The 19,280-nt window shown below is 43.6% G+C and overlaps 1 protein-coding gene across 5 annotated transcripts in view; it reads right to left on the reverse strand.

Moving 5' to 3' along the window:
- Positions 1–19,280, reverse strand: part of LOC121269051 (supervillin-like) — a 162,537-nt gene that overhangs the window by 69,491 nt on the left and 73,766 nt on the right. For 3 of the 5 annotated variants that reach the window (XM_041173469.1, XM_041173466.1, XM_041173465.1), the window contains exons 9-12: positions 18,356–18,424; positions 11,481–11,628; positions 8,740–8,835; positions 2,282–2,368 (exon numbers count right to left, since the gene is read on the reverse strand). In XM_041173469.1, coding sequence (XP_041029403.1) covers positions 2,282–2,368; positions 8,740–8,835; positions 11,481–11,628; positions 18,356–18,424 — 400 coding nt within the window. The remainder of the gene's footprint in view (positions 1–2,281; positions 2,369–8,739; positions 8,836–11,480; positions 11,629–18,355; positions 18,425–19,280) is intronic. The other 2 variants (XM_041173467.1, XM_041173468.1) reach the window with 1 other exon arrangement.

Raw genomic sequence — 19,280 nt, forward strand, 5'->3', positions numbered from 1 at the left:
ATTTGATATGAATCTATTTAAAATAAATATGTTAAGCAGCACCAATTTGAAAAATCTAGCCTTCACTGAAAGTTGGTCACTTGAGGGATATGTCTGTGGAACAGCCTCTAACAGGAGTCTTCCAATCGATCTAAAATAGCCAAACTTGGTCAATGTTCTTACACAATGCTGTTGTCTTAAATCCCTTCCTCACCCCTCCTGATCTCTGTTCACTCTTCCAGCCCTAAACCCTCTACAATTCTTGCGCTCCTCCAATTCTGACCTCTTGCATGTCTCCAATTTCCATTTCCCCACTATTGGTATCCATGCCTTCATCTCTGGAATTCCCTCCCTAAACATCTCTGCCTCTTTTAAGATGTTCCCTAAAACTAAATCTTTGGTCATCTGTCTTTATATCTCCTCATGTGGAACCAAATGTTGTTTGATAACAATCCTGTGAAGTGCCTTTGGACATTTAATTATGTTAAAGTTGCTATGTAAATGCAAGCTGCTTTCATTGCTGCGGACCTTTTTTTCTACTTCTTCTGAACCCCTTCCTTCCACATTCTCAAGGTTTTAGAAAAGAGCATTTTTTAATCAAGCATGGGGAACTAGTAACAATAGGATGTACCGACCAACACTGATCCATTAGATTTGTGCAGATTATTAATAAAGTCTCCACTGCACTGAAGAGAACAGTGCTGGGTTGTGCATAGGTTTGTACTTCACAGAGTTAAGGGAGGCCATCTTCCTTTCTGATGGAAACGAATATGATGTGCACAGAATACAGTGAAGTAAGGAATCATTTGGTCTAGATCCTATAAACAAATAAAACTAGGGACTGGATTTAGTGTCAGCAAATTGGGCGGGTAATACGTCATCATGACAATCTCCCAAATTACAGAAGGCAAGCGGGTGTGGATGGCCACCCGCCATTTTGAGCTGAGCCTTTGAACTTTTTTAAGGCAGAGCTAGATAGATTCTTGGTAAGCAAGGGGGTGAAAGGTTATTGGGAGTAGGTGGGAATGTGGTGTTGAGGTCGCAATCAGATCAGTCATGATCTAATTGAATGGTGGGGCAGGCTCAAGAGGCCAAGTGGCCTACTCCAGCTCCTAGTTTGTATGTTCGTGTAACTAATTAACGAGCCATTGAGCTTGTTAACAACCCAATCATTTGCAATTTTTCATTGCCCGCTGCATTTTCTGGGCATCGCACGAAAATGTTTGGTTGTGTTTTACAGCAGCTATGATGAGGTAGCACAAGGGCAGGAGAAAATGTCTGTCACCAAGACCATGGTTGAATGCAGCTGCAGGGTCTGCTGGGAAAGGTGGCGGCATCTGTATGTTTTTTTTAAGTCATTCTTAAAATCTTTTTTTGAGCCTTCATTAAAAAATAAAGACGGATTCTGAGAGCAGGAGGTCTTTAAACTTGCAGCCGTGGCCAACTTCCTGTTTGCGGGCGTTAGTCCTTGGCTGTATGACATCCCAGCCTGCAATCCTGATTGGGTGTGGAGCCCCACTTTGCTCTGTAAATTGGCCTCCTTCCTGTTGGATGGCCACTAACTGGCCATCTGACGCTTGATTGGACAAGCAGAGATGGCAGGGGCGAGAGCAAGCGGACCTGTCAGTTTCCGTTCCGACTCCCTCACTCGCCAATCCTTGCTGTCTGACTTCAATCTTCACTCATAATCCTTTAATTTGCATAGATCTCAACATGGTCTGAGTGGGATCCAGAAAGTGAGGGCAGTTAAGAAAGACTTGTGCTTATGTATAACTCCATCATTTCGAAATATCTCAAACATTTTGTGTTGCAATTTATTTCTAGAAAAGTGGTGACTGCTGTTCCATTGGCAATCAGATAAGCCATGATTGGAATTGGGTCTTTGGATAAAGGAGGATGTGCGTGTTCACTGATATCGTTTGAAAATGCTGCAGCACAATTCCAATTGAATAAAGGGTTCATATTCAAACCCAATCAAGGATAGCTTTACCAGGCATTCCAGTACATGATTGGGTCCAAGCCAATTGCCTTTCCGTGATGTCAATGACAATGGAAAGTTCTATGTTACCCTTTGGGCCCAAGGTAATGATTCAAGACACAAGTGCCTAAAACACTATCCCAGACTATAACTGAACAGTAATAGTGTACATTGTAAAGCTACACCAGGGTGTAGAAGGTAGTCCAGATTGCTAGTACAGGGCAGTCCATTTAATGGCTGATCCTTCATTAGATATTTGGCTTCCCTGAGGGGTTACAGACAGAACAACAACTCAAACAAGATGATTGTAGATAACGGGCTTACATTTAGCACGCAGCTTATTGAGGAAGCTCTCCAGGTTATCCAGTGTCGCATCACTCTCCAGGGATATGTCAGGGCGAGTTGTAATCTCTGAAACAAAGATCTGAGGGTTTGAAACAGCCAGGAGATTTTTAGAAAGAAGAATCATGTGACAACATAGGGCACAGCTACATTTTCAGAATCTTCCAGCAAAGCAAAGTTGTACGTTAATTCAGGTGTATCATTGTGAACATCGGACAGATCATTATTGCCTGCGGGGAACACTGTGCTGAACACTTTCACAAAGATATTGCTTTCAGTTGGAAAGCTGTCTTTTGTTTGGTTTGCATAAAAATGGAATGCTTAAATTATTAAGTAATTTTACATCTTTATGTTTCATCATTATATAACTTTTTTGTTCCCTACTTTATTAACTGAGCGGGGGAGTGGTTGGGCGGTTTGATGGTGGGTGGTGTAATGGTGGCTGGTGGTGTGGTGGTAATGTCACTAGTAATCCAGAGGCCCAGGCTAAGGCTTTAGGGACATGGGTTCAAATCTCACCAGGGCAGCTGGTGGGATTTAAATTAAATTAATAAAATCTGGAATTGAAAGATAGTCTTAATAATTGTGACTGTGAAACATCATGGGCTGAATTTTGCCCTGGATGAGTGGGCGGGCCCCACCGGCTCAACAGTGGGCGAGCAGGCGATCGCCGCTGCCGAAGCGGGCCCCGCTGCCATTTTACGTGGGCGGGCCAATTAAGGTCTGCCCAGCGTGATGCCCGACGGGAAGCGCTATACACTTCCTGTGCGAGCGGGGGGGATTCCCCAAACTGCGAGAGTGCATACATCTCCCTGAAGCTAAGTGCTGCCTCAGGGAGATCGCTGAAAGGTGATGAAAGTTCAAAACTAGAAAAATAAAAAAATCATTAACATGTCCCCCTCGTGCGACAATGTCACACGAGATGGGACATGTTAATGAAGTACACAGAAACTTTACTAAACTTTTTTAAATCCGAAATCAAACCTTATCCCGCCAGTGGATGAGGTTTGTTAAAAAGATCATCTACCCGCCTGCCCATTGGGCCTGTGCGCTGAGCCGAAGTTCACACGGGCCCCTCAAATTCATCGACATTTGGTGACTTAATGGCCTTAATGAGGCCTTTAATTAATGGCAGGCACGCGTCGCACTGCATAGTACGCCTGCTGACCTAAACATCGCGATGCCGAGCGCTGACATCGGGATGCTCACGTGACACTTTAAGCTCCATCACCTGCACGTCAGCCGGAAAATTCAGCCCCTTGAATTGTCATAAAAACCCACCTGGTTCATTAATGTCCTTTAAGGAAGGAAATCTGCCACCCTTACCTGATCTGGCCTACATATGACTTCAAACCCAATGCACATAGGCAAACTGGAAGAGCGCTGATCGGATAATATACCCGATATTAATAGAATAGTAAGTTTTCACTGCTCCTTTGTGTAATCATTCCTCTGCACCTTCTTTTCCTGCTCTTCCTAAGCTGCAAACACCATCCCTCAAACACTGGCCTCCCTCACACCACCCACATCTCTCCTGTGAAATCAAGACAACCATCACTCAATGTCACACTCAGGGTATTAAGGTGGCGGCTGCAGGGTGGGGTGGTGGGGGGGGGGGGGGCGTTAAATTGATTTGCCCACTTATCAGGTGCATTGCCAGGGTGACCAACTCTTACGAAATAAAATAAAGGACATTTTGACCATAGGACCAGGGGGCTAGGATAAGGGGGGGTGTTGCTGGTGACTATAAGAGTGGGGAAGGGTTAGAGGTGTTGGTGGGGCAGTGGTTAAAGCAAACAAAAACTAGATCTTGTGAAGTCACAACATTACCATCTCTCTGCTGGCTGACTCACAGACTAGCAATCCCGCTCAAACCACTCAACTGAGACTCCCTTGCTCAGTCTCTCACAGGCTGTCCCAGAAATACTGCACAAAATGTGTCCCAGGGACAAACAGTTATGAGGGCCAGTCCCTTAAAATACAAGGCAGTTTGTCACTTTGCCCAGTGTAGCCTCCTAAGGCCTCAAAATGGTAAATGTTTGCACATTTGCACAATGCTGCAGGGGAAAGAGCTACCCAAAAATGGAAGCTGCTGAATTTAATCCCCGATACTGTGGGACTCCTCACCCCTCTCAGACTTCCCTTCCTCTTACAATCTATGAGGCTGTGAAACTCAAGCCTCACATCTTCTAATCATTATTTCTTGATTTTCCTGATTGTTCTCTAGTGATGAACTTTGGCCCGGAAGCTGTACAGTAAGGGAAGTTTGTAATTTCTTTCAAATGTCAAGGGAATCTTTAATGTTTCTAAGAATGTTTGAATATGACTTTTCAGAGTTTGCATCAATTGTAAGGTGAGCAATTGCAATTTTCTTGCATAATAAGAAAGACTGATCCATGTGAACTGGAAGCAGTACCAACAGAAGCATTCCATATCCAAATGCAGCAAGACCTGGACAATATCCAGGCTTGGGCTGACAAGTGGCGAGTAACATTCGTGTCACACAAGTGCCTGGCAATGACCATCTCCAACAAGAGAGAATCTAACCATCGCCACTTGACATTCAATGACATTACCATCATTGAATTCCCCCGTTATCAACATCCTGGGGGTTACCATTGACCAGAAAATGAACAGGACTAGCCATACAAATGCTGTGACTACAACAACAGGTCAGAGTTTAGGAATCCTGTGATGAGTAACTCACCTCCTGACTCCCCAAAGCCTGTCCACCATCTACAAGGCACTTGCCTGGATGAGCGCAATGGCTCCAACAACACTCAAGAAGCTTGACACCACCCAGGACAAAGCAGCCCACTTGATATGGCACCCCATGCAGAAACATTCACCAACGCACAGTTGCAGCAGTGCATACCATCTACAAGATGTGCTGCAGGAACTCAACAAGCCTCATAAGGCAGCACCTTCCAAACTCATGACCAATACCATTTAGAAAGACAGCAGACACATGGGAACACCACCACCTGGAAGTTCCTCTCCAAGCCACTCACCATCCTGACTTGGAAATACATCGCCATTCCTTAACTGTCGCTGGGTCAAAATCCTGGAACTCCCTCTCTCACAGCACTGTGGGTGTATCTACACCACTTGGACTGCAGCGGTTCAAGCAGGCAGTTCACCACCACCTTCTCAAGGGCAAAAAATGCTAGCCTAGCTAGCGCCACCCATATCCCATGAATGAATTTTAAAAAGCAGCTATGATACATGATAAAAGGAAGCTAAAACAGAATAAACCCTTTTCCCCACCCCCCAGTCCATTGCAAACCCCATTATACCTAGAGGAAAGGTATTATAACAACAAATATAAATTATGATTTCATGGTCTTAAGGGAACCTAACTCATTGGAATCACAATAAGGACTTGGGCAAGTGCTCCAAAGCCCTAAGAATCCAAAAGAAGATAAGAAATAAGAGCCATTCAGCCCCTTGACCCTCTGTCACCATTCAGTAAGATCATGGCTGATCTGATTGTGACCTTAACTCCAATTTCCTGCCCATTCCACATAACCCTTAACTCCCTTGTCAATAAAGTCTGCCTAATTCAGCCTTGAATATATTCAATGACTCAGCCACGACTGCTCACCAGAGAAGTGAATTCCAAACACTAATGACCCTTAAAGAAGCAATTCCCCCTCATCTCCATCTTAATTGGGAGACCTCCTTATTTTGAAATAGTTCTAGATTCTCCAATGAGAGGAAACATTTCAGCATCTACCCTGTCAAGCCCCCTCAGAATCTTGTTTCAATAAGATCACCTCTCATTCTTCTAATTTCCACAGAGTCCAGGCACAACCTGCTCAACCTTTCCTCATAAGATGAAACCGTCATCCCAGGAATCAACCTAGTGAAGCTTCTCTGAACTGCTTTCAATGTAAGTATGTCCCTCCTTAAGTAAGCAGACCAAGCTCAGTAATGGGATCCAAAATTCCTAAAGCTATCCCTTCTAATCCCCTCTTCAGGTGCAGTTGATTCTTCAAAATTGGCTGAGCTGGACACTTGTGATTTTGTTGCCCTAATCTATAAACACACTGGCCACCTCAGCCTTACTGTAAGGGGAGCTGCAGATTTTAGTCAATAGGAGATTCCAAAGAAGGATTATAAAAAACCTGAGGGAAGGGTTGGTGGGAGGTGGGTAGAACTAGACCAAGTGAAACTCTGATTTTATTTTTTGTTTGGCAATTAAATGATGACAGAATTTGAGTCCCTTTCATTGTAATATTCATTACTGAACTCATATGAACTCCGAAATAATGAGGGATCTTAAAAATATCCCACCTCTGGTCCTGCCTCTGACAGGAATCAAAAACTCTGTTCAGGATTAATTAAACAATGAACACGATACAAAAAATTGGCATCACTGGTGAGTAAACAGCTAGTAAACTACCAGAAATGATGCTAGTGCACTGCCTCACCACCCTGTCATAATGTTTATGAATATTATAATATAACCATGCTAGTTTCATACTCCGTCAAGTCCCAACATTATTCACTCAGGCAAAGTTTTGTTTCCAAGGAAAACGGACTGGGCTCCAGCTGAATCTGTCGAGCCCCAACCCCGGTTCCCACCATCGTCATCCTTACTGAGCACAAATACCAGCAGGTATGGATACAGGAGGGATCATGCATACTGGACAGACTGACACATAACCCACTCCTGCCTGATACCATCTCCATTCTGATCCATCACAAAAACATTAAATCTGTGGGCTGAGAGGATCACAAAATAATAAACTGAAACAAAATAAATAAACCTTGTGAGAAGGGAACATCAAGCACACAAATGTAGAGACGTGGGATTGGAATTATATCCTGTGCCTGGGCGAAAGTGATGATTTCCAAGAGACAAAGTTATGAGTGAGCAATGACTGCAATTCAGAAGCAGTATTCATTTCATCAATGCGCATTGTGCTTATCCCAACTTCATTTGTTAATCTCAATTGACCAAACTATTTCTAACCAGACAGATGAGATGGACAAATGGATGAATATACGAAGGTCACATGATTGTCCCAGTGCACAATAAAGTGTATGAATTTACACAACTATTAATGTTTATAATAATCCACAGGGATTGCAGTGAGCCTTTGGTGAAGTGGTATCATTTCTGCCTTGGAGTCGCAAAGTCTAGGTTTAAAGCCAATTCCAGATACTCCTGGTAAATGGAGCTGAGAATCTCAGCTCTAAATTCTGCATTGGCCCTTGTGTCTCGTGTGTGCGTGACCACATCCCTCATCATATGGGTTCTGGGAGCCCATAATACCAACTGGCGATCAGTATAAAGTTGAAGGAGCTTTCATGTTGAGGCCTCTCAGACTGTTACTATGATATGGAAGCAATATCCCCAGGTATTTTACTTGATATCGTCTTTGTTCCAGCAACAACGTGAAGCCATTTGCTGCAGCAATGAGGCGAATTTCGGACATGCATTTCCCCAGATAGAGGGCAGCATCTTGTGCACTCACTGGTGGCAAGCTTGGAGGTAGGAAGGGCATATAATTAGGCAGGATGGTGGAGCATCAGAACCCCTCCGCCTTCTCGCCTCTGTCCAGAATTAAGTTCTGGGTGGGAAGGGTCATGGTCAACATGCCCATCATAATTAAGACCATAAGACCATAAGACATAGGAGCAGAAATTAGGCCATTCGGCCCATCAAGTCTGCTCCGCCATTCAATCATGGCTGATAAGTTTCTCAACCCCATTTTCCCGCCTTCTCCCCGTAATCTTTGATCCCCTTACCAATCAAGAACCTATCTATCTCGGTCTTAAATACCAATCAATGGCAACTTAAGGACCTCATCCTGCCGCTGCTAATATTAACCCAGCTGCGGGTGGACCTGCATGTAGTGAGCACAGCAGCTAAAACTGTAAGGCCAGCTCATTACCTCCTGTGGGGAGGGACTGGACAATGGCGTGGCCCGATGAATGCCACCTTTCCCTTGATGCAGGTCCCACCTACACCCTTCTCCCCGCAATCCCCATCCTGTGAACCTCTCCTCCCCAACATTACTTCTCTGTGGCCTGGGTCACTCTGCGATCCTGGAATTCCACTCGGTGTTTTTCCTACAGCAGCCACCGCCCCTCATGTGGGTGCTACTGAGCACAAGAACTGCCAGCCTCTGATTCGCCAGCAGCTCTCGGTAGGTGAGACTTGTGCCCCGGGCTCCTGATTCCAGGGGAAGGCCCACCCCAGGCCTCACCACTGCCGGATTGGCTTGTGGTTCGATGGGCCTTTGCACAAAGAAGCAGCACAGGTCTCTCGCTGGCTCTCCAGCTGGCAGGCAAGACTGCCGAAGCCTCAACAAGATTCTGCCCAACATGTCTTTACACGAGTGAGTCAATAAAGCTTGGTAGATTTATATCTAACTCAATTTGTTTTAATTTATAATGACTTTATTGAAACACTGACAAGCTTCATTTACCTTCCAGAGGTTTGGTTGGTGTGCTTGATGCTGTGGCAACTTTCTTGAAAGGAATAATTGCATCATCATTATTTCCAGTAGTCAAAGGCACTAACCCTATAATTCAATAAAATGGTGTTTCAGAATAAATATAAAATCTTAAGTACAACATGATAATGACAGTGTGATGTGCCGACTTAAAATGAATCGAAAAGCCAGTACTTCAACCCTAGATTACATAAGTGATGATGTTTGCTCCCCGTTCACTATTAGCTTAGTTGTGACTGTGCTGTACAGACCAAAAGGACCAAAGGACAGCCTATGACCTGTGCTGAGTTTACTGAACTTGACAACAGTGGCGACCTGGACTCTATACAAATAGGCAGAGCTCCCGAGCTAGGAAGAACATGATGAAATCGGCCACTGTTCCCCATTCTTCACCGCTATTAAGTCACCCCGAAAGGGCCTTCCTCTCTATCGCTCTTTCCATTTCCAAAAACCCTCCAGATTAAACTCTGCACTTTCTGACAGGCAGCAATACCAGTGAAGACCTGGACTTGTTCCAAGGGGTCCAGGTTTCTGATTTCTGACGGATCAGAGAATTCCATTCCATTCCAAGCCTGAACTTGGCCCTGAACAAGCCAAGGACGGTTGAGATTTCTAGGCTAGACTTGGCTTAACTGATGTAAATTTGTCACGTGATTAAAAAGCTCACACCTCGCTCAACATGTTACCAACCTTCCACACTAGTTTTATTCAGCATAAAGCTTAAATTTATTCCATATGTCTCAGACATTCCAGGCAACATTCCCACAAGGTGACTGTTTTCCCTATATTTGCACCTAGTGAGGTCAGCCACTAAAGTAAAAATAATGGTTTTGATTCAAACCAAATTCTGAGGTAAATATTTTCCTTGGGATTTATTTTGCTCCCAATTTGCTCCCCTTCTCATAAATATGGGGGATGCCCAGGATTCCTATGCAGGGCAATGGGAAAAGAACAGGGGTGTGAGCCTAATCGGATAGCTCTTTCAAAGAGCTGGCACAGGCAAGATGGGCTGAATAAACTTAATCTATTCTGTAAGATTTTATGATTCTTGTTGAACTGTGGTTCCCATAGACACTCGCTTTGATATGATAATTCATTCTGCAGTCTACCTGACCCGAACACCTGAGTCTTTGTGGCAGTGGGCAATGGAGAATATCAAACTCCAGCCCAACACTTTCTTTGGGAACAGGAGTGGATTTATGCCCCTCTCCTAGTTTAGGAGTAGTAAAGCTAATCATGCTGCTTTGACCAATCTTTTGGTCCCCTGTCCTATTAGCTCCCCACATGACTTGGTGTCAAATTAGGTCTGATTATGCTCCTGTTAAGTGCCTTGGAGCATTTTGACTAAGTTAAAGGTGCTATAGAAATGAAAGTTGTTGATGCTTTGATTTTCCACTCAAAATGAGATCAGTCAACTCGGCAGAGGCCAGCGATCATACTGGAGACATTCCCGGTTTGTACAGACAGGCTGTCAGGCTTTTCATATCAGTATCAGGAAAGATAATAGAGGAGCTTAAAATTCTGTCACCAAATTTTTCAGTGATGATGGTATGAAGTAGCAAGCATTTTAATTATTCAGTCTCACCGCACCTAAAGCAGGTATGATGATAACAGATACTATCAATCCTGAGATTGGTAAACCTTTTCACACTGCGTTTGCAACTGTTGCCAGAGGGGACTGCATTTCCATCAAGTTATGTTTCGTGTCAGATTATTCTGGCTCATTTGACATCCAGCTTTCAATACAATTCAAAGGTTAATTATTTGCAGCCCTAAAACAGAGACAGAACTTCCAGGTGCGGTCCAGAAATTGGTTGGCACTGAACCTATTTCACAGGCGTCAAACAGACACTGAAGTGTTCAATTTGGTGGGCAATGTGCGTGCACAGGTTCCACACTGGTACTGTGCCAGCCACCATATTGGTAAAGCCAGAAACAGAGGGGCTGTGCATCAAATCGGCTTTTGGTCCTTTTCATATTCAAATCAAGTGGCCTTCCTAATGCCTCATTGAGGCAGTCATTGCAAGAGCAGACTGCCCTGAACACAGCCAGTGCCAAGCCGGTGCAAACCAGTTTGCAGACCGTGGTGACTCGGTCATGTGGAGGACCTCTCAGGATTGATAAGGTTTGTGCATGAGCTGTGCTGTCCTGTGATGCCATCCACCTACAATAAAAATTTGATGAAAAAAGTCCCCTCATGTGACGTGTTTTTAATTTCAAAATTAAGTTTTTATATAATTAGTATCAGCTTCAGGAAATCTCAACCCGCTCTTGGATGAGGTTTCCAAAAAAAACGTAACAACCACTTGGCCTTTTTTGCCTGCCCGCCAACCATTAGGTTAAATGGGTGGCGTAAATTTGAAGTTAATTAGTTTGTTAATGGCCTTAATAGACCTTTCAATTATTGGCAGGTTTGCAGCCAACTCTGGTGCGCGCCCGCCAAATGAAATAGTGCGAGACAGTGCGATGACATCAGAACGCACACCCGATGTCACCGTGTGTCATTTTACGTTCCAGCATGTCAGGTGTGCGCATGCACGCTGAATGTAAAATTCTGCTCTCTCCACAGATGCTGCCTGACATGCTGAATATTTCCAACATTTTCTGCTTTTATTTCTAATTTTCTGTTGTGTTCATAAGAAAACCCTTTTGCGATGTCAAGTGTTAGTATTCCAATCATTAAACATTCAAAGATCGAGAAGTTCGAGGCTGACCTTTCTTCGCCATACGCGCCGCCACTGTGAACTGTTTGGAGTCATTGAATGCACCTTTGCCTTTCGTTTTCCACTGCTCCTCACTCACGCTGATCAGCTGCTTACGTTCCTGCAGCGATACCTGTCCCCCGACATCAGATGCTGTTCTCTGGCAGAGTAAAAGGTATCTCAGTACTATTGTTTTTTTTTTAAAACAGAGAGAAAACACTGGGTTGTCCGTAATCACAGGTGTGGGAGTAATCCACCTGTATAGGAAGTAGCTGCATGAACACTAGGTACATCAGCGGCTGTGCAGTGGAGGTTTGGCAATCAGCACACACAGGGAAAACTTACGAACGTTAGATTAGGAAGGATTATATAAACTAGCCTTATATTCTCTGGAATATGGAAAATTAAGAGCTGATTTGATTTGAGGTTTTTAGGACTTTGAAAGGAATTGATAGGATAGATGGAAATAAACTTTACCATGGAGAATGGGCAATGCCTTGACTAACCAGAACCGACCTGCCTAGTTTGAATTTAAACAAAAGCTTGACAGTTCCTGATGCATTCTCCATGGCAACACCTTTACAAATCAGTGTACACTTGCCAACCAATCAGCACCTTCTTATCATGCAGTATAAATTGTTGTTGCCTTTGACTCTGTTCTGGTGAGTGCAAAATGAAAAGCTTCGACAGCATGTCTCTTTTTTCAGCAATACTCAAGTGCTGTACTACCAAGTGATGATATGATCTTTTATATACTCTAACATTTTCCTACCATGCAACAATAAAGATTGTTAAGGTTGGGACCAAAAAGTTTCCCTGGTCTCGACACCAATTAAACAAATGCTGTAAATTGTACAGGTGTGCACTCTGCCCATAACATCTTGTCCATTGTGCACTCAAAGTGAATTACACCAATGGGGCGGTTGGAAATGTCAGAGAAAAAGAAGCTTAAACCTTCCCTGTGTTGCAAACTCTAGCCTCAGGGAGAACTTTTATAATTCTCCTTCAGGTGGAGTGAGTTTAGCAGCTTGACTCAAGATATCTGCATTTAAATACAGCACATTGAAGCAGTAGGGTCTTTGTAAGGGATTTGCATGAATTAGGCAAACATCATAAATATCCATGATCTCCTGAACTGGTTTCCATTTCCTGGGGGGAAAATTTTCCAGGACCCCTTATCGGCCCCGGGTTCTTTGATTTTGTTTTGCCTTTTCTGGGGGTTTACATGGCAGCAGAGGGGGTGGGAAGTGCCCACTTATGACACTTCAGCCATCATGGATGTTGGGCAGGCTTGATGGACTAACTGCTCTTTACCTATTACAAAATATTTGCAGCACAGAAAGAGGTCATTGGGCCAAACATATTTACGATGGTGTTTATACTCCACACAAGTCTCTTTGCAGTCCTCCTCATCTGACCCCATCAACGTATCTTTCAATTCTCCTTCTTTACTCCCTCATATGCTTATCCAGCTTTCAATTAAATTTCCTCCATGCGACTTGCATCAGCTGCTCCACAATCTGACTACTCTTTTCATTAAAATAGGTTCTCCTGAATTCCCAACTGGATTTATTTGTGCCTATCTTATATTAATGGCCCCTAGTTCTAGTCTCACCTGCAAGCAGAAATATCTTCTCTACATCTACTCTTTCATAATCTGAAAGGCCTCCATCAGGTCACCCCTCAGTCTTCCCTTCTCCAGAGGAAAAAGCCTGGATTTTCATCCTTGAGGTGAGTAGAGGGTTTAGGGAGAATTTCCAACTCGGCCCACCTGCCTCGGGAGAAAGCATCTGCAAAGGCGGAATCTTCAATTGTCAGGGCCCTGGTGTGGGCGGGAGTCAGGCCAGCCCGCCTGGCAATGTGTGGAAGAAGCCACAGAGGTGTTGGGTGCAGAGGTGGGCTGTTTAAAAGGCCCACATCAGTGCTGTGGGACTTTGTCCCAGTGGAAAGAAAAATACAAAGGCCCTCCCAGCCCTCACCCCTCACACTCCTTTCACCCTCCAAACACTGCCCATGCCACACCAATGCCTCCCACCCACTCCCTATGTCCTTTCATGCCCCTATGCCAAGCTCTGCCCTTCCACCCACCCCCTTAGACCCCTCATGCCCCCTATGCCAATCTCTGGTGCTTCTATTCCTATTGACTCACTGTACACTTTCTAGAACCAATGAATACCATTGTGTATAGTGGGATGTGTAAAAAAATAAAGATTTGAAAAAATGTACTCCATTGATAACTTTCTCCTGTGCAAAAAAAAGTCTGGAGTGCAAGCTAATAAAAGTGTCAATCGTCCAGGCCCTTTGAAATTGCAAAAACTGCAAACCCTTGAAACCACTTAACTTGTGTCAACATTGCAAGATTGACCTAGAGATCAGAGAGCCTGAGCTGTCAGTGGCTGGAAGTCTAGATAGCTATTAGATAATAGAACAGCTGCTCCCCAGAGGAAACATTGTTTGATTTCACTTTTGCTTTAGGCATCATGTTTCAGGCAGGACATACTGTCCTTGGAGAAGGGGCAGCTCAGATTCAACTGAGGACTCAACCAGGGCTAAAAGGGTTAAGTTATGAGGACATGTTGCATAAACCTGGCTGATGTTCCCTTGAACTTAGATGTCAGGGAGCACTCTTTATACCAATGGCAAGCTGGTTTTGATTGAAAGTTTAAAAACTGAGACTGATAGATTTTTGTTACGTAAAGATATCAAGGGATATGGTATAGAAGTTGGTAAATGGAGTTAATAGCTGTGGGGTATTTGTCAGTCATGTTCGATTTGAAAGGTGGAGCAAGGTCGAGGGACAGAATAACTTCTTACTCTTCCTATGTGTCTCTTGACTCAACCATTTTCCTTTCTTTCCATTTTCTTTCGCAAGTGAAAAAAATTTGATTGCATTTAAAAGCCCCTCAACTTAGCTTAGTTAGCTGAGGTAATGGAAGGACAGGAGGGAAAATTCCACACAATTGTTCAACAACAATTTTTTGAAGCAAAATTTTGTTTGAGTTTTCCAAGTCCAATTTAACAGATATTGGCAAGTGTTTCTAAGAAACTGTGTTCTGGTTGCCTTCTCCTCGATCTGTTTTGATAGAAAACCATTTTTTGATGGCTGAAAGTGCATTAAGGTTGGTGTTATATAGAAATGCTAGAATATACAGCATTAAAAACAGGCCAATGTGAGCCAGATTGACGGGGTCTCATTGATATGTTAATCTCCACAATATTCACATGCCTGTAGGACACATTAACAGAGAAGTGACACACCTCCACTTCACCATTTTCATCGTGAGTGTCTAATATAATAGTGTTAATGATGTGACAGTTGATTGTAGCCCCATTCTAAATCTTCCAATACACCAACCAACGATGACGCTGAACTTACAACTCCCTATGTTCTCCATCACCAAGACCACGTACTTGCATTTCCATAACATCGACCATCTCCACTCATGTTCGTTTCAGTCTATCTGCTGTTGAAATGCACACCTGTGTTTTAGTTATCTCTAGACTTGATTATTCCATTGCTCTCTTTGCCTACCACCTCCCACCCTCCATAAAAATGAGGTCATCCAAAACTCTGCTGTCAGTATCCTAACTTGCATCAAGCCCTGTCCATCCATCACCCCAGTGCTCGCTGAGCTACATTGGCACCTGTTCCTGCAACGCCTCAACTTTAAATTTCTCATCCTGGTTTTCAAATCCCTCCATGGGCTCTCCTCTTCCTTTCTCTGTAACTTCCTCCAGCTCCACAACCCCGTGTGAAGTCCAAGCTGCACCAGTTCAGACCTATTGCGCATCCCCAGTTTTCATTGTTTCACCATTGGTAGCCATGCTTTCATCAGCCCGGACCCCAAGCCCTGAAAGTCCCTCCCTAAACCTTTCTATTGCTCTTTCTTTCCTTAAATCACTCTTTAAAAAACCAAACTCTTTGACCAAGTTTTTGGGCACCTGTACTAAGCTCTTTTTATGTGGCGTGGTGTCAAATTTTGCCTGGTAATGCTCCCATAAAGTGCCTTGTTTTATTACATTCAAGGCTCTATATAAATGCAAATTGTTGTTGTTGGCAGGACCCTCCACTTTGACTGATTCATGCCCAAGCTAAAAAATAAATCATCATTGAAAGATAATTTCATAACTGGATGCAGGAACTGTCAATCACCGGTCATGGAAACCACCAGGTTGGATTGATATACAAAGCATGCATAACCCTTACTAGAGGAATATCTTATTTGTCTCTGCTGCAGCCACTCATTCAAATTTTCTTCCAGCATTAGAATTCTACCAACCTTTTTAGACAATGTGGCATGTGAAAGGTAAGTTCTTGTTAACAATTCTTGGCATTTCTTCGTGGACAAGGATTTTTGGAAGGTGATATTTTCCTTCTTGTTGAGTTGCAGTTGGGTGGACATTTTTTGTTGCTTCCTGCCTGCGAAATGGAACTTTAAGGTGGAGAACAGTTTGTGTTGACTGACCCTACCCTTTAACCCTAGAGCTCATCTGTAATCGCCCAGCGAACTAGGCAAGGTCTCCAGGCCATAGATTTGGGTTCAGAGGTTCCCTCTCCTTGGTGGGTTTCTGACCAAAGCTTTGTTGTTATTGTTATTATTATTATTGTTGTTAACAATAATACTATGACAAAACACTGAGCTACCGAATTTAAAACCAGAATATGCTTGTCAATGGAAATTAAGATGTTATTCCCTCCAGTACACTCATAGCTGTTAGAGTTCTACATTTGATCATTTTTGGATCAGTCTCAATCACTTGCTGGTAGATGTGAATCGCTAGTGGAGAAATGGTCACACATTGAGGTGGGTGGAGAGGCCTTGCCTTGGCACATGGGGGCATGAGGAGGATCTTTTGAACTTACCTTTTAAAAGGTCCCCTCATGCAGACTAGGGTTCGTGACTCCTTGGAGGGGCTGTGAACCATGACTCCTTAAAAACCTGGCCCGAATCCATGAAAATTGCGGAGGAGTAGGAGATACCTATGGAGCTGGCCAGGTCAGGAGGGCCAGGTGAAGGCTTTTGACTTGAACCAGACTGCACCCTAGAAAGGCATTCCCAAAAATCAGACAGCCCGGGAATGGGGTCGGCAATCTTGGAATTGGGATCCATCCAATATTTTTTAAAGGGCTCTCAAGTCATCTCAACTTGATGAAAACCCAGACTTGAGAATCCCCGCGTTTCTCTGTAGGTATTTGCCCTACAATAAATTCTTACACTGGGTCAATAAATTCTCACACTGGGAATGCCAGAACTAATCATGGCCTCAGGTTAAAAGTATGACATTCAGCCAGAGGCTTCCAGAGCTGTGATAAATGGTATTATCAATTCAAAAATCACCCCTCAAAGTTACAGTGGCATCCACGCATAGCTGGATTACTGTACTCAAAACAGATTTAGCAAGCACTCTAGAGTAGTCAGTTTACCCAGACTTGCTGTGACCTCATTGTTTTAGTGTTCTGTCTCCCTGGCCGTACCAGTCTGAACAGGTCTCTGCTCACTGCTTTTCCCAACAGAACAGTGTTTGTTGATGCTGGAAACATAGTTTATGTAATCTCTCTCTCTCTCTCTCTCTCTCTCTCTCACACACACACACACACACACACACACACACACACACAGACACACACACAGACACCTTTCTGCACTCAGCAGCCTGTTGCTGCTGTTCCAAAGCCCGTTCACTTAGAACAGGTGAAAATATCACAGGCTGAGCAATCGAGCAATGGAAAAAGGCTACCAATTGCTTCAGTCAGTGGTCAGGATAAGGGACAGGAGGAGACCATTCAGCCCAGGCAGTCTTGCTCTGCCATTCAATTCAATCAATGCTGATCTATACCTCAGCTCCATTTCCAATCTTTGCTCCATATCCCTTGATGCTCTTATCCTACAACAATCAACTGATCTCAGCCTTGAAAGCTCCAGTTGCCCCCAGCATCCACAGCCTTTGAGGGAGAGAATTCCAGGTTTCCACGACCGTTTGTGTGAAAAAAAACATTTTTTTGTTTTCCCTCCTAAATGCCCTAGTTCTAATTTTAAGATTCACTCAGCAGTACAGAACTTGATTATTGCTGAAAAGAGGGATGTGTTGCCAAAGCTTTTCATCTTGCACTCATCAGGACAAATGAAAGAATGCCAAGTTTCAGATGATCACAACAATTTAGACTACAGGAGAAAAGGATGCTGATTGATTGGCAAGTCAACTCTGTTGCCATGGAAAAAGCAACGGGGAACTAGAGACACCTCAAGCTTCTGCATAAGTCAAAAAAGGCACAAGGTTTGAATATATTCCTTCTGTTTGCAGAGAATGGGTCCCTGCGTTGCTTCTAGCATGTATAAATGAGTCACATTATGAGCTGAACTGATTATCCTAAGTTGGTTAATTTAGCACACTCAGGATTGAGGACCAATTTAAGACAATCAGTTGAGCTCTTAACACCATTTTTGAAGATGCAATCTGGGGACTCGATTATAGAGGTAAAGGGGAGGTGGAGGTGATTAACGGTTACTCCCAGGTATCCATTGCTCCCTATACACCCAAGCCAGACACAGGAAATAGTTAAATGGTCACCTTTCGTCTCCACAGACACTCAGGGCCACTCTGATTAAACGTCGCTTCTTTGAGCTTGTAAGAAAAAGCTTCCTTCAGGAAGAGAGAGAAAGAGACAGAAGAATGATAAAGAAGAACTGGAGACAGCTGTGAAAAATGCATCAGATCAATCATAACCTTGTGACTGATGCACTGACATAGTAATACTGAGAAGCCAGACCTGAAGCACAGCCCAAAGAACTGTTAGTGCTAGGTTGTCACTATGGGCAACAGCAGCATGCGTTTAGTATTTCAGTTTAAATTAACAGGCATGAATCATGGATAGGGAAGGAGCTCACCTGGTCATAATACATGATGTACTGGCACTGTCTAATAACAGGGGAATAGATAGAGGAATAGACTGGGTCCTACATGTGCCAGAAGAGACAGAATGGAGAAAGGTTAGAACAGGACATGATAGGGCAGCCTGGGAGAAATGTAAGGCCAACAGAAATACACAACCCCTTCATTTCTTTAACTAATAAAAAAGGAGCCTGGTACCAAAATATATTTATACAGCAATATCTTTTGTTGCAAGGATCAGCTTGTGCTATCTTAAGAGATTAACTTCACTACAAGTAATAGAAACACAATGAATAGAGGCGCAAGCTAAAATTCAGTTTGTCAGGATTACTGCTGTAGCCTTACGTTACAGATGTGAGCAACATTTTCTAATTGTACAGCAAGCATCCTGTAAGTGAAATTAGATCTTAACATAACCCTGCTGAGAAATAACATCCTAGGGCTTTGGGCGGCTTTTAATCGCACTACCAAAACATGAGGTGAAACTCAGGAGCATCAGCAATTTTTCACCTTTGGCTTTCAGTCCCCCTCCGCCCCTCCCCCTCTGCCCCAGTTTTCTCCCCACCTCTTCTGAAGCTGTCGACTTCCACAAGGGTACAGTCCCAGAGATTGAAGGGTTGAGCAGTAACAAAACAAAACATTAAAGAAATGTACTGCAGCATTTTTTAAATGTTCCACAATGACTATCGTTATCACAACTCCATTGACCCCATCACTCAGTTAATAAACAAGGAACCCCTCACTTTTATTTCTCTCTATTTCACCCATCACTCTGAAGCTGGGATAAGAGGACTAAAGGAAAGGTCGGGAATGTTACTAATGGGATAATGAATGGGGGGGGAGAGATGATTTCTTAGTAGAGATGGGATGATGTAAAGCATGAGGAAAGGAATGTAGCCACCATTCAGTCATTTGTTGTCT

Source organism: Carcharodon carcharias, chromosome 23, assembly GCF_017639515.1.
Source record: "Carcharodon carcharias isolate sCarCar2 chromosome 23, sCarCar2.pri, whole genome shotgun sequence".
Taxonomy (NCBI): Eukaryota; Metazoa; Chordata; class Chondrichthyes; order Lamniformes; family Lamnidae; genus Carcharodon; species Carcharodon carcharias.